Genomic DNA, 19,231 nt, shown 5'->3' on the forward strand with positions numbered 1-19,231 from the left:
AGAATATCAAGGCAGCCACTAACCGTGAAAGAAAACCAAATTACCCTAAAGTAGCTATAGGATGCTTTATCTTCCTTTTCTCTTGGTGATTTGCTTCCTAGGCTGTTTTTATTAAAAAACAAAGCAAAACAGAAAACTATCAGACCTCAGATTTCAGGATATTCCGAAGAAAAACAAGAAGGAAGAAAGTTTAATTTTTGTTTCTCCTTACAGATACTCTCCGTAATCAAAGCACTTCCGAACCCTCCAACCCACAAGCGGGGCAAAAGGGCTTGTGTCTGCAGTTCTACCCAGAGAGAGAATGTTGACTTTCTTCCTCTTTGTTTGGACATTTTCACTTCCTTTGCTGCCAGGCAGAGTGGCCAGCAGACTCCAGGGGAAGAGACTCTCCATCTAAGGCTGAGTCCCCCCAGAAGAGCTGGCACTGAGAGGTTCTCTTCAAGATGATTGGGCTGCTCCATCCAGCAGTGTTGAGGTGAGTGGCTCCTTTAAGAAAGTGCTCATGTCGCGATGCCCAGAATATCTAACATGATTTTGTTCATGACTTGTGAATATGCCTTTTGCCACTGCCACCCCAAAGGGCGGCCAGTTCATTATCTCCTCGGCCATTTAAACTTCTGCACAGGAGTGTTCTGACTCAGGGGAAGACCAAGCCCAGCCTGCGAGGGCTGAGCTGCCCACTCCATGAGCAGGGTGCTCTCCTCAGTTCCTTAAGCCAACAACACCGCTCCTCCCTGAGCCCGTTCACCTCCCTGTGGGTTCTTCTAACTCCCCACTTTCCTTTACTGAGCCTCGCAGAGAAAAACATGGAATCCAAGACATCTATGGTACCCTGGGAGTATTTAAGGTTTCGGATTTTCTTTTTAATAAGTTCCTCCAGAAATACATCTGTAGGTTGGTGACAGTGATCAAGTTGGCTGTTTGTTTGAAAGCAGGGTTCTTTCTGGAAGCACGATGCTGGGCTTTGTGAGAGAGAGAGAAGAGCCCCCAATATACCTGCTATCCTCAAAACCATAAGCTATTGGGAGCTAGAAATATCCACTCATATGCACTCATTCATTCATGCATGCCTACCTCACTATACAACTACTGAGCACCTACTGTATACTGGATATTTAGGAAACAATTCTAGTGGCTTCCAAGCTCTGAGCTTTAGCCACCAGAGCAGGGGTTAGAGGATGGGGTTAGGGCACTAAGGATAAGAAAGGAATGATACAGTCACAAACCAGGCAAGGGTTAGCTATGCAAAGAGATCCAGAAAAAAAATGGACTATGGATGAATGCAAAATGATCCTGGGATACCCGAGCTGGACCAGGGAAGGGGAAGGTAAGTGAGAGGATCCATTCTTATATGGAATTCTAAGAATACCAGATTCACTTTAAATGTGCATCTCTTAAAATTGAAGCAGAGATATTTTAAGGGCCCAGAAAAAAAAGTTAAAAAATATTTTTGAAAGAATGAAAATAAAATCTAGGGAAAAAAATGAGACAGAATGGTGCACGACAGGAAAATTTGTGAGCAGTGAGCGAGGTGTGGGTTGACTGAATGTGACAAAACCAACCAGTAATTCTGTTGACTGTACTTTCACGGAACAAGAATTCATGAGACCCTAAAAGCTCCTGATGATGAGACACATCTGCTCTAGTTCGGGGTGATGCATATTTAAGCAAGAGGCAGCACTGTCAAAAATATCAGCTCAGGCCTGCTTGGTGCTGCTTCCACCAAGCGAATCCATAATGCTTCATTTATCTGAAACTCAATTTTCCCCATCACTAACCTGAAGATGATGTTTTCCTTGCATGGTTGCTTCAAGGGGTAGAGACACTGTACGCAGAGCACCTAGTCAGGTGCCCAGCGGGTAACAGAAACTGAGTCAGGGGTGGCTGTTGCTGGGCTATAATGCTGGTGGTTTCTGTAAACACTTGATCTCGTGGCTTGAGAACTAGGTTTTGGATCAAAGGGCCTTGACTCCTCCACTGTGTAACTGTGAGATATCGTTGAAGGCATTGAGGCTCATTTGTCCTGAATTTCTGCACATGTAAAAGTGAGCATCATTTCCCATTCTATTTTTATGTCCAGGTTCATCTGGAATAGTGCTTAAATATAATTTATATGAAAATAGAATATCAGTCAGGCATGGTGGCACATGCCCGTAATCCCAACAGCTTGGGAGGCTGAGGTAGGAGGATCACAGTTTTGAAGCCAGCCTCAGAAACTTAGTGAGACTCTAAGCAACCTAGTGAGACCCTGTTTCAAAATAAAAAATAAATAAATAAAAAGGGCTGGGGATATGTCTCAGTGGTTAAGCACACTTGAGTTTAATATACATATACATATACATATAATATACATATATATACATATATAAAGTTGCTAGTAAGCCTTTAAAAATTAACAACGTAGGTTAAAATATAGACACTTTACAATATATAATGTATCACTGCAATAGAAATAGGGAGTAGAATTCTATTCATATTTTTAGAAGTTCCAAGAACAACCCCAGAATCTCAAATTGCACCAAAACTGTTTAATTAGCATAAGGGGAAAATTCCCAATTTTAAGGAAGAGGCAGCAAACTTAAAATAGTCACCATGGACTGTCCACCATGAGGTAACTCTAGAAAGTGTGAACAGCCATCTGTCCCAGGGAGTTTATCTGAGAATCGGGGCCCTGATGCTCAAGAGGAGCAGAGGCATTCCATCCCCCTAAGCTTGACAGAAGAGGAAACTGAGGCCCAGGGAAGCGAAGTTACCCCATCACAAGAATCCCCACGGCCAGCCCGCCACCTGCCTTCTGCCACTGGTGCGCTCATCTCTCTGCTACACTGTCAAGGTCAGTGTGGGCCCCAGGAGCTTTAAGACCTTTGCAGTGGGTAAGCAGAAAGGAGTGGGTAGCAAATCTGAAGTGCAGTGCTAAGCAGGAGGATAAATCACCCCAGAAGGTTTCAGTGGAGAACCAGAGGACAGCGAGGGGCTAGAGACATCCTCTTGAAGTTCCTCCTCCTATCCTTCTCACAGATGACATCACGCAGCAAGCATTTAAACAACATAGATGGAACTAAATGTCTTGCCAGGTGGTCGCTGGCGATACGTACAGACAGCTCCTGACTCACAAAGAAAGACGACAGAGGTCCCATACATACAAACAGCTGCCACCATCCGCCAGCCCCCACCACCCTGCAGCTGCCACGGGCTGTGTAAAAAAAATTATAAAAGAAAGAATGGGATGAAAAAGAGAGAGAGAGAGAGAGAGAGAAAGGAAAACTTGGACCACTTGCAGATTCTGCACATTCAGAGGCAGAGAGAGGGAGGGGAGAAGCTGTGGAAACAGGACCTACAGAAGGGAACGGACGCCCAGGGCAAATTTTCAGCCATGGGTGATGTGGCAGCAGCCCCTACCCTTTGGCCCTGAAAATCTCCTTCCAAGAATGGTTGTCCTCCCCCATCCACACTGCCAGAAATTTTTTTTATCAAGGTAGCATTCTTACTTCAAAGAATTTTTGGAGAAAGGAAGGCAGGGAATAAATAAATTAATTTCAATTTACCATTAGAAATCTCTTTTGCAATGTCACCTTCCTCAATAAGAGCCAATAAGAATATTTGCCTCATGTGAAGACAGGTGAATCAATAACTAAAAAGTCCTTACAACTGTGCCTGATATGTGATGTGACATTAAGTATTATAAAAGTGCCCTCTCTCGCTCTTTATAATTACAACTATTCCTATTTTATAGGTACAGAGATGTCACACCTCTACCTAAGACACATAACTTAGCGGTAGGACCAGGATTCAAGGCCAGATCTGTCCCGAAAGCTCACAGTCTTAACCACTGCCATGAGGAGTCATATACCTGTCCTAGGAGGCTGGGGGCAGGCGGTGGGGATTTGGGGCAATCATTAGCAAATTAACAAGGACTAATTCCATTCAGTTGTTTTCCTCCTTAAAATCAACCAAGCTCAGCTGTACCCAGAAAACAGGAATTTTAACTGATGAGCAGGGCAAGTAGATTATTTGGGGACAAGATGGGGTGAGGAGCCATAGTGGGGTTTGAGTCTGAGGCTTGGAAACAGCAGTGTTCATAGATGGAGGTGGTTTGGCAGGAGTCCAAGATGAACTCTGACCTAGGTAAAATGTCACCAAGATCTAAACCCACACTCAAAAAAGAGGAGGAAGATTCCTCTTTCTGCACACCTACTGTTGTTCCACTCACAGCTCCAGATAACAGGTTAGTATCCTGGGTAGGAGATGAGCTGGGTTAAATAAACACTTGTGGGTTTGTTGGAAATATAACATTTCCACTCCAAAGGAACGGTAACGCAAAGCAATGGTAACATTAGTTCCAAACTAACGACTTGTAATTCAGCACTGCGCCGGTATGCTCTGGGGCTCTGTGGACTGGCCACTGTGGTAAGTGCTGGGGACATCACAGTAAAGGAGGCAAGGTCCTTGGCCTTGAGCAGCCTGGAGCCCGAGGAAGGAGAGAGCTGTAAGTGACTAAGAGAGAACGTGGTGAGCAAGCCTCCCAGGGAGAGGGGTGAGCAGAGCAAGCAGCACAGGGGGAGGAACTGGGAAATGCTTCTAGATGAACTTTTAGAACCCAGCCTCCGCAAGTTGGGAACTGCATGCATCGCGTTCCAAGTCTGGGGAAGGACAGGCTTGCCTTTTAGTACTGAATGAACTCATTTTTTAACAGGCTCTTCGCTAAGATTTTTTTTTTTCCTCGCAAGAACAGTAGCCATACCTGTATGTTTTTTCCAAAAGGTTGGCGAGAGGTAGCTGCAGGGGCTCTGAACTCCTACTGCTAGGGCTTCAACCTGGCTTTCATGTTCTAGTAATACGACCTTCACTTCTCCTAAGTCCGGTTCCTTATCTGTACAAGGAAAATGTGTGCTTTGTGGAGCTGGAGGATGGAGGAGTAAGCCCCTTGAGATCCGGCTGGAAGTAACTGGAAGGGAACCCCAGTGGGAATCTCTGAAGACAGAGAGCTTCAAGCAGCAGAGCTGTGTTTGTGAGCGTTGGTTTTGAGAGATCCAAGACGAGCGTTTTTAAATTCAAATAGATTTATCTTCACATATGGGCAAATAGATTTTAGAGCCTGTCACATGCTAGATTTTATAGATCTACCTGAAAATGAATAAATGATATTAAACTAGAAAATCACTTAAAATTATTTAGTAAATAATAGGCAGGTGGGAAAGGGATGGGGGGGAAATGGCAGAGATCGGGACACGCAGCATGCCTTTCTTGCTGCAAAGAAATTCAAGACTTTGCTCTTTGGCTCTGGCGAAAGGCACCATCTTCTCATGCCTGAACGAAAGAGAAAGTGCATTGGAACAGCCCAGAGAATGCCTTCTGCAGACCCACGCTTTCCTGGCGCTGATTTCAGTTCTGGTGGAAAAAAATCCCCTGAAGCCAACGACAGCTGAGCTCCCGGCCTGGAATTCACATTCAGAAGAGGAAAATTACACCCTGAGGTCCTGAGGGCGCCTGATCAGCTTTGATGCACACAGAGGCCAGACAGCCACCCGCCACCTGTCCCACCCCACCCCATGAGCTGGGGGAGCTTTAGTGGGAGGGGATGTGAGTTCTGGGAGGCAGCAGGGAGCAGATATTCAAAGGGAGCCAAAAAACCAAAAGGTACAGAAAGACAGACCTGCACTGGATCTCACCCGGGGTTCCCCATAACTTGCAGTATGGTCTCTGGGGCACATACTGACCTTTACCCATTTTTTTGTAAAAATCACCTTCAGGAAAGTCCCTGTGTCTATACTCATGACCACTGACCTTTGAAGGCAGCCCAATGCTCACACCAAGATGGAGCTTCCCTGGGGTTGTGTGCCCCTCTGGACTCCTTTTGATCCTGCGGTGTCATCTACACTGGCAGGCTTGAATACATCCAACATGGTGCATTGAAAGCACCAGGGGACAGTATTTGCTAAGGTCTTTAAAGACAATCTTTAAGCAGAGGCTTAGCAATGAACCAACAAAGTCCCCTGCTCCTTTATTGCTGCCATGGAAATGTCTACCTCTACTTCAGCATCCTGACTTGTCCCCACTAACCTGGTCAGAGTCCTTCTTCCTTCTGGCATGGAGGGGGAAGGTACTGACCGCCTTTGGGACTCACTGTGACAGCAGAAGTTGCCGAGAACAGTGCAATCATGGAGCCCAAGGCAGGGTTTCCGATTAAAACCCTTTATTTCAGCCTCCAGAACAGGGTTTCCAGATCAAATGCAGGCTGTCCCTTTCAATTAGAAATTAAAGAAACAACAAATAAATTTCTAGTATAAATATATCCTAAATATTACATGGGATATACTTACATTAAAAAATTATTGGTTGTTTCTAGAGCCTTCCAACTTAACTGGGCACCTGCATGTTTTATTTTCTAAATCCAGCAACCATACACAAGAATGACTCACGAAGCTGGCTTTAACATGCCTGTGTCACAGGTGGGGAAAATAGGACTTTTTTGCAACCTGCCTGAAGCTGTAGTGTTTGTGGGTGGCAAAGTAGAGATGGGATTTTTCCACCAGATCCACTGATTTTGAGACCGATGCTGGTTCTATACCACCACACAAGAATTCAAACTTGGGATAGATGGGATGTTTGTGGAGGAAACTGAGGCCTTGTCTAAGGAGTGTGGGGATTTCTTGGATGCCTAGCTTATAATGTGGATAATTGCTCAGGAAACAGTTGGTGGGTGTAATTGAAAGGAATCGTTGCCGTGCTTGGTAGCTAAAAGACCCTTCCACTCATGCAAACACTCTTAAGATGAAGTGAGTTTCTCCCTCCACTCCCAAGCCCCCTTCAACAGCACACCCGGGCGTCTGGAGGGAGCACTTCCCCCACATGCGAAGGCAGAGGCAGATGAGGTCACAGCACACTGCTCTAAAAGAAGCTTCGAGTCGTATTACACTCATTATGCCCACAGAGGAAACCCACAAGGGCTGGAGGGATGGGCTGGCCCAGGGAGCAAGCCCGGCCTCTCCTGGCTGGAGAGGCATGAGCAGCCCCATAGCCTGGCCTGAACCAGGCTGCTTGGCCAGGCCGCCAAGATGACTGTGTGCACTTCAGTCAGTGTTTTAGGGGAACAGAGGCTGCAGTAAGAGGAAGGAAGGGCCGTTCTGTTAGAGCTCTTTTTTGATTTGGGATGAATTGGAAGATGCAAAGCTCCCTTTAGCCCACTTTCCTCCTCAGGTTGGTGTGGCTCTGTGAGTTTTCACACAGGAGTCTGTACAGAGCATGCAGTTCATAGACGCCACAGGCCTGCAGGTCCCAAGAGGGCGTTTCTGTGGGTCTGTGCCCCCAGGAACATGGTACCTGTCTCATCTTAGATCCCAGCCTCTTCCCATGGCCCCTCACTTGAGGCATGAGCTGAGATTATTGAAGACCAAAGAAAACAATATCTAAGGAAAACGTGAACTCAAATCTGTCACCACCAAGAAAGACATCCACCTTCTACTTATTGCATGTTCTGACATTCAAAGAAATAGATGCTTACTGTAGAAAGGTTTGAAATGCTGAAAAGTATAAAGAAAGTGATAGAATCTAACCCTTAATCCCATCACACGGACCTATAACCTCTCCTGAAATTAAGGTGCATTTCCTAAGGACATACATTAAACAGGATTGGTGTCATTCATCAAGTATGTTTTTGTGTTGGACTTTTTTTTAACCTATCATAAACACACCTCTCACATCATGAAAGACTCTTCAAAGACTCTACATGACTTTGATGAATCTTTAATTGGAGACATTGGAAATGGCCATAATTTATTTAACTATTCTCCTCTCGCTAAACATGTGGATTGTTTCCAGTGTTTTCCCTGATAGAAATATCAGCGAGCCACTCCTTCACATAGCACCTGTTTCCTTGTGTTGAGAATCTAACATAAAATGGCATCTGGTCTCACCCAAAGATGGGTGTCTTCTCATGCTTTTGGTTTGACCGTACTCTGCAAGAGGCACTGTGTCTTCCAGAAGCCCCAGCCTGGTCGAGGAGTCCCTGGAGCCAATTTCGGAGTAGGGATTTCATGGCCCCTGTCTCAGGACAGGGATGCTACCCAGTAGAAAGTCTCAGGCCCAGTGGGCTCAGGCCGTTTGCCTCCAGCTATGGTTTAAGAGAGAGAAAAAAGTGAAATCCCAGGAACAATTTTCAGAGAAACCAACACACATCGTAATTCCACTGGGAATCGGACGATATAATTCCTCAGAGCTGGACGGCTTGGTATTTTTATAAGACCTTTGCTTGCTGATTTAGTTAATGATAATGTTGGGTTCCAAATTTCCTCTAAAAGCGAGTCTTAAATGTTCTCAAGTTGGACAGGACGGGCTTAAAAATAAACAAATAAGTTACATAAGCTCAAATTTTGGAGGATCAGATTTTGGAAGCCAAGGCTTGGGTGCAGGATTAAAGGGCCTGCCGCCCATCTTGTGGTCAGGCCTCACGTGCTGCCTGCAGGGTGGAGCAACAAGAATCATTCCAGCTGCCCCTGAGGCCCAGCTTTTAATTCGAGCACCAACACTCTCCAGCGACCAGTGGCTAGAGCGCACCCTTTGGGCCGGAGAAGGCAGCCGTGTACTTAGAGGATGGTGAAGAGAAACAAAACCAAGGGCGGCCACTGGTCCAGGGTCCCATTTCTGGGGAGGCCCCGGGGTGTCACGGAGAGCTGTCATCTCCACTTGACAGCTGGCTGCATTTGGGTTGAAAGTGAGACAATTACTATGCTTTGCTTCTTGAAAGCTTTTAAGGCTCCTCCTGGAAGAAAAATGTCCAATTTCCCAGTTACCAGTGTGGATGGACACCCGCTGAAGACCCAGGGCCACTCCCCAACACACTCAGCAAATTCTCAATTTTGTTGAATTTGGATTAGGGGGCTGGAGATGCTCAACCTATACTAAATCGCATGATAAGAAATTAGGCCTTCCTTATGGTCCGTGAGAGCCAGGGATGCTTCCAGTACTGGAATGAGATAAGTACCACGGTCTACTGTTCCCTTGGGCTACTATAACAAAATGCCACAGACATTGGCTTAAATAATAGAAGCTGGCTTTCTCACAGTGCTAGGGGCAAAGTCTAAGATCAAGGCGAGAGCAGGGTTGTTTCTTCCTGAAGCCCCTCTCCGTTGTCTGCAGTAACCGCTTTCCCTCTGTGTACTCCTGTGATCTTTCTTCTATTGGCACATCCTTGGTGTATCACTCTCCTCTACTTGTAAGGACACCAGTCACACTGGATTAGGTCCCCACCCTTACCACCTAATTTTACCTTAATTTCCTCTTCAAAGGCCCTGTATCCCCATACAGCCACATTCAGAGGAACTGGGGGGTTAAAGCTTCAGTGTATGAATTATGGGGGACACAGTTCAGCCCTGAACACATGGGGATGCAAAAAAAGGTGGAGAACTTGGAAAGTCAGAAGCCCCAAGTTCAAATGCTGCTCTAACACTTTTAGATGTGACCCCTTAAACAAGCCATTGAAGCACTTTATACCTTCTTTCATTTAAAAAAAAAAAAAAGCAGAAATCATATACTTAGCCTGCAGCATGCAGCTGAAATAAAATGATGCATGTGGAAGTACTTTGTAAACCGAGGGGCCCTACCCAGTAGTCAGAAATTAGCCCTTCGCCAAGTAGGACATACTGCCCGGCATGGAGTAAGGCTTTAAATTCTTCTTTAATGAACAAATGAGCACTATGGAAACACATTCGATCCCGACAGTGGGGAGAATCAGGGAGAGCTCAGCCCCGTTGGAACCCAGAGTCATTTCATAAAAATGCATTTGTTCAGCCTAATTTTTTAAAAAGACTGAGCAAATATTCCTTATATGCATTTGAACTAACTTAGATGTGGGCTCAAAATAATACATGCATTTGTAAAATGTTACACTCATTTTAAAACAAATTAGGGCTTCCTTACTTCAACAAAAATGCATCCACCTTTAAACTTTAATCTATAATTCTTCCCATTGCAAGCTCTTAGGCGAGAATCCTTCCTTGCATTCTTTTTTTTTTTTTAAGAGAGAGAGAATTTTTAATATTTATTTACTTATTTATTTTTAGTTTTTTTTCAGCGGACACAACATCTTTGTTTGTACGTGGTGCTGAGGATCGAACCCAGGTCGCACGCATGCCAGGCGAGCGCGCTACCGCTTTTGCCACATCCCTAGCCCCTAATCTATAATTCTTAATAAACATTTATTGAGTAACTAGAATGTGGAACACACGGTAACACACGAGTTTCCCAGATCTCATGTGATTCTCAAAACCTGCATATTATGGAAATGGGCTGGACGTGACCCAGGCAAATGGGCTGTTCTTGGCACAGAGGGGATGTGACAGCAGATATGCTGATATGATGTCCTCTCTTCCACCCACCCCGTCAGTTGTTTCGGTGCTTCAGCCTAACAGGACCAGTAACCATCCCTCTCCTGAAATCCTAAAAGTTATCTGATCAATGGGAAATGTGGTTTTAATTATTATTACAGTTTCTGTCCTGAGTCTCTTTATCACTGCAGCTCTGCGTGCCTGGCCCAGTATCAGCACAAGGTGGCATTCAGAGAAGCACAATCTAAATAGCCAAAGCAAATTTATAAAGCATATGTCCATCCCGGACTTGCAACTTGCAAAACAAAATTAAAGGGGACCCAATTCATAACCCCCAGGACCACTTCAAACCCCTCCGCTGCCCACACTCAAGAGTGCTACCTCATCCATCTTTCTACGTCCTTAGGTCACAAGGAAAATCCTCACTCCCTTCCTTTCCCTCAGCCCCCAGCTTCTTATGATTGAGCACCTTTGAATGGGGCAGGAATCGGGCAGGGCCAGAGCTCAGGTACCCACTGGGTGACTTTCTATCCCCTCTGCAGCTCCATCTGTCCAGTACCATGAGCACCATGTGACCATGCATAACACTTCCAAATCAAAGTTTTTCTCTCCAGTCCTGTGTTTCGATGGTCCCCCAAAAAATGAGACAAAGAAAGCAATTTAGTCTTTGATGGGAGGTGGGTTTTGGGAGATTTTTCTAACGGTAATAAGTGTGGTTGGTGGTGAAGCAGGATTCTCCACCTATGATGATTAGCTCTGCAAAAGAAAAAGAAAACAAACCTGCCCAACACTTGAGATGGTGAAGCAGACCTTATTCAAGGGGAGCCATGGCCATAGGTAGGGGGCCCACTGCAAAGAGGTCTTAGACGGGGGCAAAGACACTGGGCTCCACTCCAGCTTCAACAGGAAAAGGAGAGATTTACAATCAAAGAGCAAGGGGGGCGGGTGTCCGTTCATGGAAAATTGCCAGAAGGCAACGTCAAGGACAGAGGCTTTCTGCTGAAACTGACTTGACGGCAGGCCCCACGTGACAAGCTATTGAGAGTGGACAGCTACCTGTGGTGGGAGATTTTTGCTGGATTCTTCTTCTACGAGGATGGAGAAGGAAGCACAAGGTCAGGCCTAGTCAAGTGGAGGACTCAGAAGCCAGGGTGAAGCTTGGTGAAAGGTGAGTGTTTTCGTCAGTCCCGAGGTAGGTTTGTGTGGGGAAGCCAAGTCCAGGACAAGGCAGGGGGCAGGTGGCACAAAGCTCTGAAATGTTCTAGGTAACATTAAGGATGTTGGAACTTCCCAGAGTTGCCCCAAAGTATTTACACCTTGCCCCAAAGCATAGCAATAGATACCAAGCTCTCTGTAAAAGCAGGACTTATTTATAGACAGCTCCATTGTTGTGGGGGGAGGGATCACTTTTCCCAGGAAGGAGAGATATTTTTAAAGTGGTTTTTCTTCTGCAAAGTGGCAAACTTCTTCAGGTATTTTTCACCCTCAAAGTTCTTGCCACCTCTTTTACACCCTCCCGCTGGGTCGGGTGGTAAGCGTATTGAAGTCATTTGGAAGACGGTGGCAAGAGATGGCAGGAAAATGGCTTCTCTCCTCAACTGCACCACTGTTGGCCTAATTTGTTTCTCTCATTGCTTTAGAGGAAACCATCCGAGCATTTTGCCTCTCCAGACATCTGAAATGGGAATTATGAGGTCGTATGGAGGAGGCCAGGAAAAATAATTTCTTGGGATGGTTTGGTGCTTTCTGGTTTGAGGCCTTTTATGAGTGACCTGCTATACTAATTATCCAGCCTTCCTTGGTCTGCACCACCGAGGCTTCTGAATAAGAAATTTAGATGATGACTCATGGGCTGTAAAAGCCAGCATCAATAAACAGGTCACTGAAATTCAATTCCATCTGCAGCTCAAAACCGGATTCTTAGGATGTCCACAGGTAAATCCACTCTACGTAGCCAGGAAGTACTGGATATAGAAACAGAAGTTTGATCTACTAGGGCATGTTGGGCAAAAGAAGTCTGATCAGCATCCACAGAGCACAGAGAATAAGATAATTTAGTTCTGCTTCTTAAAAACAAACAAACAAACAAACAAAAACAGATCAACACTAAAGGAGTCCTGGTTCCATCATCTATTAGCCATGTGACCCTCAGGGTGTTATTGGATCTCCCTGTGGCTTAATTTTCTCGTCTGTTTAGGGGAAATAATATCAGTACCTACCTCCTATTGTTTTTGTGAGGCTTAAAGAAGTTAATATTTATAAAGTAATTAAAATGTGCCTGGGCACATTCCATAAATGCTGTATGTGTGTTTGATAAATTCACTTGAAGTGGTTGATAGAATCAAGCCAGGTGCAGTGGCACACACTTGTAATCCCAGTGATTTAGGAGGCTAAGGTAGGAGGATTTCAGGTTCAAAGCCAGCCTCAGCAACAGCGAGGTGCTAAGCAACTCAGTGAGACCCTGTCTCTAAATAAAATATAAAAGAGAGCAGGGGATGTGGCTCAATGGTCGAGTGTCCCTGAGTTCAATCCCCAGTATCCACCTCCCCCCCCCCGCCCCCCCCCAAAAAAAAAAAATAGAATCAAGCAAAGTAGTAGGAAGGGCAATACTGGCTGATTGTGTCCTGCAGATCTGACCACTCTTCTTCCACAGCAGAACCTGAGTGGGGGGTCAGGTGCAGGGTTCAAGGCCATTTGCTTTCACAGACCTACGAAATGTCCATTCTTAGAAACAAATAAGCAGCTTTCTTTCTTTTTTCCTAAAACTCTCTGAAAAGGAATTTTCAAAACTATACCTCTTCACCGGTTCTTAATTTACCTCAACTTCAACTTACCATTTCTATTTAAGATTAAAAGACAGCAAAGGATTTAGAATATATTATAAAAATTGATACTTGAAAATAGAAAAGTTGCAGGACTGTTTTCAACAGATCCCATGGATTTTACTTCTGTGGCATCCTAGCAATCTGTCACCCACCATCACCCATTTTTTAAAGTATCAGAGAAAATTCACTTTTAATAGTCAGAAATTCTGTGTTCTCATATCTCTTTGTACTACTATTTCTGTTTTTCTTCCCCCCTCTGAATTTTATCCTAGCATGTTTTTATGGTGTTAAGTCTTGTAGATTTTATTGCATAACACATATGAGTTTAAAACTTTTTCCTCTGAACTCCAGACTCTAAATCCAAAAAAAAAAAAAAAAAAAAAAGAAAAGAAAAGAAAGAAAAAGAAAAAAAATTCTTCTGGACTTATTACAAAATTACTAGTAGTGCACGATTAAAAAACAATATAAATACATTTTAGCTTTTGATACGCAGTCACACATCCATTGATAAAATAATTCTGAGAAATGCATCATTAGGTGGTTTTGTCATGAAAACATCATAAATCATGCTTACACAAACCCCTACCACAGGTTTCTCTACTGAGCATTGTAGGCAACTATAACACAATGGTAAGTGCTTATGCATACAAACGTATTTAAGCATGGAAAAGGTACAGTAAAAATTGCACATGATAGGAATTTATCAGACCCATCAGAAGGTTATGAGACCATTATCATATATGTGTTGGCCCAAATGTCATGATTACATAGCATATGACTTGATAATTATATTAAAAGTAATTTTTTTTGGGGGGGGGGGTACCAGAGATTAAAGCCACAGGCAGTCCCCAGCTCCCCTCCCCCACCTTTTTTGAACTTTTTATTTGGAGACAGGTCTTTCTAAGTTGCTTAGGGACTTGCCAAATTGCTGAGGCTGGCTTTCAACTTGAGGTCCTCCTGTCTCAGCCTCCCAAGCTGAGAAAATAACTTTTAATGCATTTCCATGAGATGGATTTATATATTTTCCCCCATCAGTTTGTATATTTACAAAAGACAATTACTACCAGAAAGTGATAGGGTTTAGAGCCATTTCTACCCCTGTTTCTCAGAGGTGTGAACACTGAAAACTCTCATGTAAAGAAGCAGCGGGAAAAGAAAGTGTTCTCTGCACCCCTGAATTGTATGTTCCAACTACAAAGCAGTTCTTCAGGCTCTATCATTTGATTAGAGCTTTCTCCAATTTCAGTGAAAACAGATCTTTGGAAATCATCCAGCTTGAAAAAGATTTTATTAATGTCTTATTCTGTGAAATCTATGAAGAGTCGGAGACTTTTAAGGAGCTATGATTTTAACTGTTGTCCTTCACTGTCTCAGAACCAGTTGAGAAAAGCAAAAGTTTTATTTCCATAAAATTTTCACAGTGAACTACATGAATGCTTTTATGTCATTGGATCTTCAAGCTACAGATTTGGCTCAACCAACTGATGCAAAATGTTCCATCCCATAACCTAATTTTCAAGTCAATCAGCCAAATTACATGTATTTCTTGTCATTAGATCTGTGACTTTGTCTTTCAGCTTAAGTATCTTAACATTCATTTTGGAGAATATTCTAAAAATCACTGAGCAATAAATTATGAGATGCATCATATACAACAGATTGCAAAAAGCAGCCAAGTTTACATTGATGGAGATCTGATATAATTAATTCTCTAGATATAAAACAGAATAACAATGCTGTTTCTTATTACTTGGTTTGCAATAAAATAGCACACTATGTCACTAATTATGTTGTTTATGAAGCCAGGAGTGTGACAGAAGGCATGATATTTCTTCCTCAGGCTGTGAAATGTGTACATATAATGCTGATATATAGCTTGGAGAATAAATAGCCACAGAGCAATGCACCATGATATGGTTAGGAATGCGGGGAGAGTTCTGGACTCCCTGTCACCTAGTGAGGAAGGAAATGGTGACAGAGAAGAGGAGAATTGGCAGGAACATACAGGCCTCTTCTTGAGGGTTTGGGAAGGAGACTCTTTAAACTGTCCTCACCCAAGCACTTCATGGCCAGCCTTCAGTGAGTGAAGACTGTTTGTCTGTAAGCAATTTCTTTTAATGCAGGGGACCTCATTTTGGTCTTTGGAGCTCTCTCTTTGAGAGCAGAATAGTCACCAACTGTGCCCTAGGTTGATGATCACTAAGAGAAACCACGGGACTCAGCACATTGCTGTACACATGGCTATGATTTGTCACAGTGAAAGGAGACAAAGCAAAACCAGCAAAGGAAAAAGTTTCATGGGGCAAATTCTGGAGGAAAGCGGGAACCAGCAACCAAGGGACTTCTCCCAACAGAACTGCACAAGATCCTCTTAATTCTCCCAGAAATTTATAGTGAAAACATGCATAAAATGTTGTCTACCAGGGAAGCTCACTAGAGATTCAATGTCCAAGGTTTTAACTGGAGGCTGGTCACGTAGGCCCCCTCTCCATGCCACATTCCAAAATTCAAGGTAGGTATTCAACATAAATCGTGTTGTTTAGGCACAATGAGCCACCCAGAGCCGTTAACTGTTCTTGGGGAATATTCTGAGAGCCAAGTTCCCAGATGCTAGCTGTTAAATTGAATTGTTTGGCCTAAAGCTGCTTCTGAACATATTTTAAATATGGCCTAAAGGATTCTCCATACATGGCGAATGTTAGCCTAACTTAATATGTACACAATCTCCTACTCTTAAAATGAGTAGTCAACTCTCAGCCAGTCACAAGTGACCAACTGTTCAAACCATGTTCAAATGAGATAGACACAAGCTGTAACCAATCGCATGGCCTCCGTCCCTAACTTACATTTTTCTATAAGGTCACTTCTTTTTTTCTAGCTATTATAGCCTAACCATGTGCATTTTGAGGCACATGCACCCTAGGGCAGAACATTCTGAGGCATTTTTGATCTACACTGCTACAGAATTCTAGAAACACAGAGCCCAAAGTCTGTTCTTTTAACACTGCAGTAGGCTAATCTTTCAAGTCAACATTTCTAAAGATAGCAGTCTCCTGAAATGCTTTTCTGCATACCACCACTCTGAGCATACATTTGTCCTATTCTTGAACTTTAGAAATAGAAACATATGGTATGGGCTCTTCCATGTTTACCTTTTATCACTTAATGTGATATTCATCCACAAACTTCTCAAACATACAAATTCCTCCAACGCACAAGACCAGACATTGCTATTCATCATTAAATCCAACCAGGGAAGAAAGGATTATATAATTTCCATCCATCAATACTAATGGCCAATATTTAATGAGCCCTTACTATGTGTCAGTTACTATTCAGAGTTGTGTAATGTTATATATATAAAAGCACTTAATCGGTCCTCGCAGCAACTTTACGAGGTGAGCCTGATTAATGTCCCTTGCTGGATGAGGAAACAGGCACTCAGAGGCCACAGGGCTGGCAGCTGGGAGAAGCAGCTTGCAGGGCCAGGGTGCCTGGCCCAGAGCTTGGGTTTCACCGTCACTCACATTGCCTTGCTGGCACAGAAGTCCATTTCTTTTTACTTTCATTCCATAATAAGCACCATCACTGTGGTAGGCAGAATGGTGCTCCTCCCAAAGATGTCCTTGTTCTAACCCCCAGAACCTGTGAATAGAGGGCAAAAGGGACATTGCACAATCAAAGATGGCAAGATAACAAGAATGTCCTTGGTCAGCACAATGTCATCACAAGATTACAATTTTAAGTGAAAGAGGGGGGACAGGACAACCAGTGTGTGGAGGGGAGGGGGGTGGTGATGATAGAAACAGAGCTTAGTGTGAGGCAATGGCTGGCTTTGCAGACGGAGGAAGGGGCCATAAGCCAAGGAATGCAGGAAGCCTCTAGAAGCTGGAAAAGGCAAAATAATGGATTTTCCCCTAGAGCACTCAGAAGAAAACACATCCCTGCCGACATGTTGATTTTAGCTCCATAAAACCCAAGCTGGACTACTGACCTCCCAAATCATACAATGATAAGTTTGTGTTGTTTTAAGCCACAAGGTGATGGTGAATCATTACAGCACCACCAATAGGAAATGAATACAATCAACAAAGCACTAATAAAAGACATTGATCGGAGAAAGGGCAAGCATTTGCAAACCATTTTATTCAAGCCCATTGCAGGGTTAGGCTGCCTAAACAAAGCCAAGAAACACATTTGAGGGACCCAGAAGCAACAGATAGGTTCTTGGTATTGAAAATGAAGGTGTCTCTGGTCTCAGTTGTGGAATAAGTAAAGATGATCCACGGAGACTCTCAGTTTTACTTTAATGAAGTTGACTTTGTGGTTCTTTTTATTGAATTTCCCCCTTCTTTGTTTCAGTGTCAATTTTTTTTACTTAAAGACTTTTCAAAACTTTTCCTTCCAGAACATTTTCCACTGGATTTGAGCCTGATTCTACCATTTAACTTCCTCCAGAACATTGGCACCTTTCTAATTGCCACTATAATAAATCATGTAACTATGACCATGGGTCCAGCGTAAGCACCTTCTCTCCACTCTTACATAAGTGCAGTTGCTGCTGTCAGATTGCCCTTCAGCTCCTCAGCTCCACACGGCAGCAGCCAGAGGGAGCTTTTTCATCCACAAATCCAACAACGTTATTCCTCTCCTAAATTCCTTCCCTGACCCCCTATTGCTCTCAGAATGAAAAGCAGATTGCTAAACCTGAAAGCCAGAGCCTGTCATCTTGGACCCTGGCTGCCTCCCCAGCCTCACCTGGGTCTCTTCCCCACAATCTTGCAAGGGCCAGTCCTACCAAGCTGTTCGTTGCTCTAAAACATGACCAGTTCCTCAGGCCTCTGCTTCCTTCTCCAGGAGCAACATTTGTTGTCTTTTCCATCAGACTGATTCTACCCACGCCTTCCTTGGCTTGTGAATACATCTAGCTGAACTGGTGCCATGTGCAAAGCTCTTGACAGACTGGCAGGTGTTTCTGCAGAACATTCAACCTGTTTGCCCGTCGTACCCTCCTATGTCACCTAACTCTCACTTCATGGCTGTGCACTGACCTACCAGTCTCTTTTCTCTGCCTCTTTCATCTTGGCCTTTCCCACAGGACAGTCATGGATGCAGCACTATTTGCAGGTTCAGGTCAGAGAAACTCCCAGAGGTTCAGCCTCAGTGCATAACTGCCACCCTCCAATACACACACACACACACACACACACACACTCCTAACCCAGATGAGAAAGCACTAAGGGAGACAACTGATAAATCACAATGAACAATACCTACTGAGTGTGCCTATAGTGTGACCTCCATTTTGCTAAGCATTTTAATCATTTCTTTAATTTTAAAAGAATCACCTATACAGCAGGTATCTCTTTGGACAGATGAAGATAACTAGCTTCTTTAAGGTGAAATATCTTGCCAGACAAAGTGGTACATGCTTGTAATCTAGCTACTCAGGAGGCTAAGGCAGGAGGATCTGAAAATTCAGGGCCAGCGAGACCCTGACTCAAAATTAAAAAGGGCAGAGATGTAGCTCAGTGATGGAGTGTCCCTGGGTTCGATCCTCAGTACCAAAAGGGAAGAAAAAAATGAAATAACTTGCCCTACACCACACACAGCCTGTTAGTGATCTAGCCACCACCAGGTCATATGACTCTAGGGAGCTAGGCAGTGCGGTCACCCCAGTACATTTTTTTCTGGTCCTTGTCAACACCCCTGCAACCACCACACTTTAAAGCACTTTTCTTTTGAACCACCAAAGTTACTTTGGCATTCAGCACCCAGGGTTCTGATTGGGGACACCTGCATATCCCTTTAGACCACAGCTCCCCACAGGGAGGAGTCCCTGGTCTCTCAGCTCACTCTAGAAGCACATGTCTTCCTGAGTGAGCAACTGTGACTAGTGGCCCCAAGACCTACCTGTTCTCCTGGACTTGATCACCCTCCAAACCACATTTGTGTGTGTGCATGAACTTTCCAAGGAGCTGGGCTTGAGGTCTCCTACTGTCCTGCTTAGCCCAGGTTCTGGGGCCTATTAGGAGTTCTCTTTCCAAACTGATTTTTAACTCTCCTATTAGGTTCATAAAGTCA

The 19,231-nt window shown here is 44.0% G+C and overlaps 1 protein-coding gene across 2 annotated transcripts in view; it reads left to right on the plus strand.

The window, feature by feature from the left end:
* The first annotated feature begins 394 nt into the window (after nucleotides 1-394).
* Rbpj (recombination signal binding protein for immunoglobulin kappa J region) overlaps nucleotides 395-19,231 on the plus strand; it is a 216,603-nt gene continuing 197,766 nt past the window's right edge. The window contains exon 1 of one of the 2 annotated variants that reach the window (XM_071614203.1): nucleotides 395-475. In XM_071614203.1, coding sequence (XP_071470304.1) covers nucleotides 444-475 — 32 coding nt within the window. In that variant the 5' untranslated portion in view covers nucleotides 395-443. The remainder of the gene's footprint in view (nucleotides 476-19,231) is intronic. The other variant, XM_071614202.1, reaches the window with a different exon arrangement.

The sequence above is a fragment of the Marmota flaviventris genome, chromosome 7 (assembly GCF_047511675.1).
Source record: "Marmota flaviventris isolate mMarFla1 chromosome 7, mMarFla1.hap1, whole genome shotgun sequence".
NCBI classification, from domain to species: domain Eukaryota; kingdom Metazoa; phylum Chordata; class Mammalia; order Rodentia; family Sciuridae; genus Marmota; species Marmota flaviventris.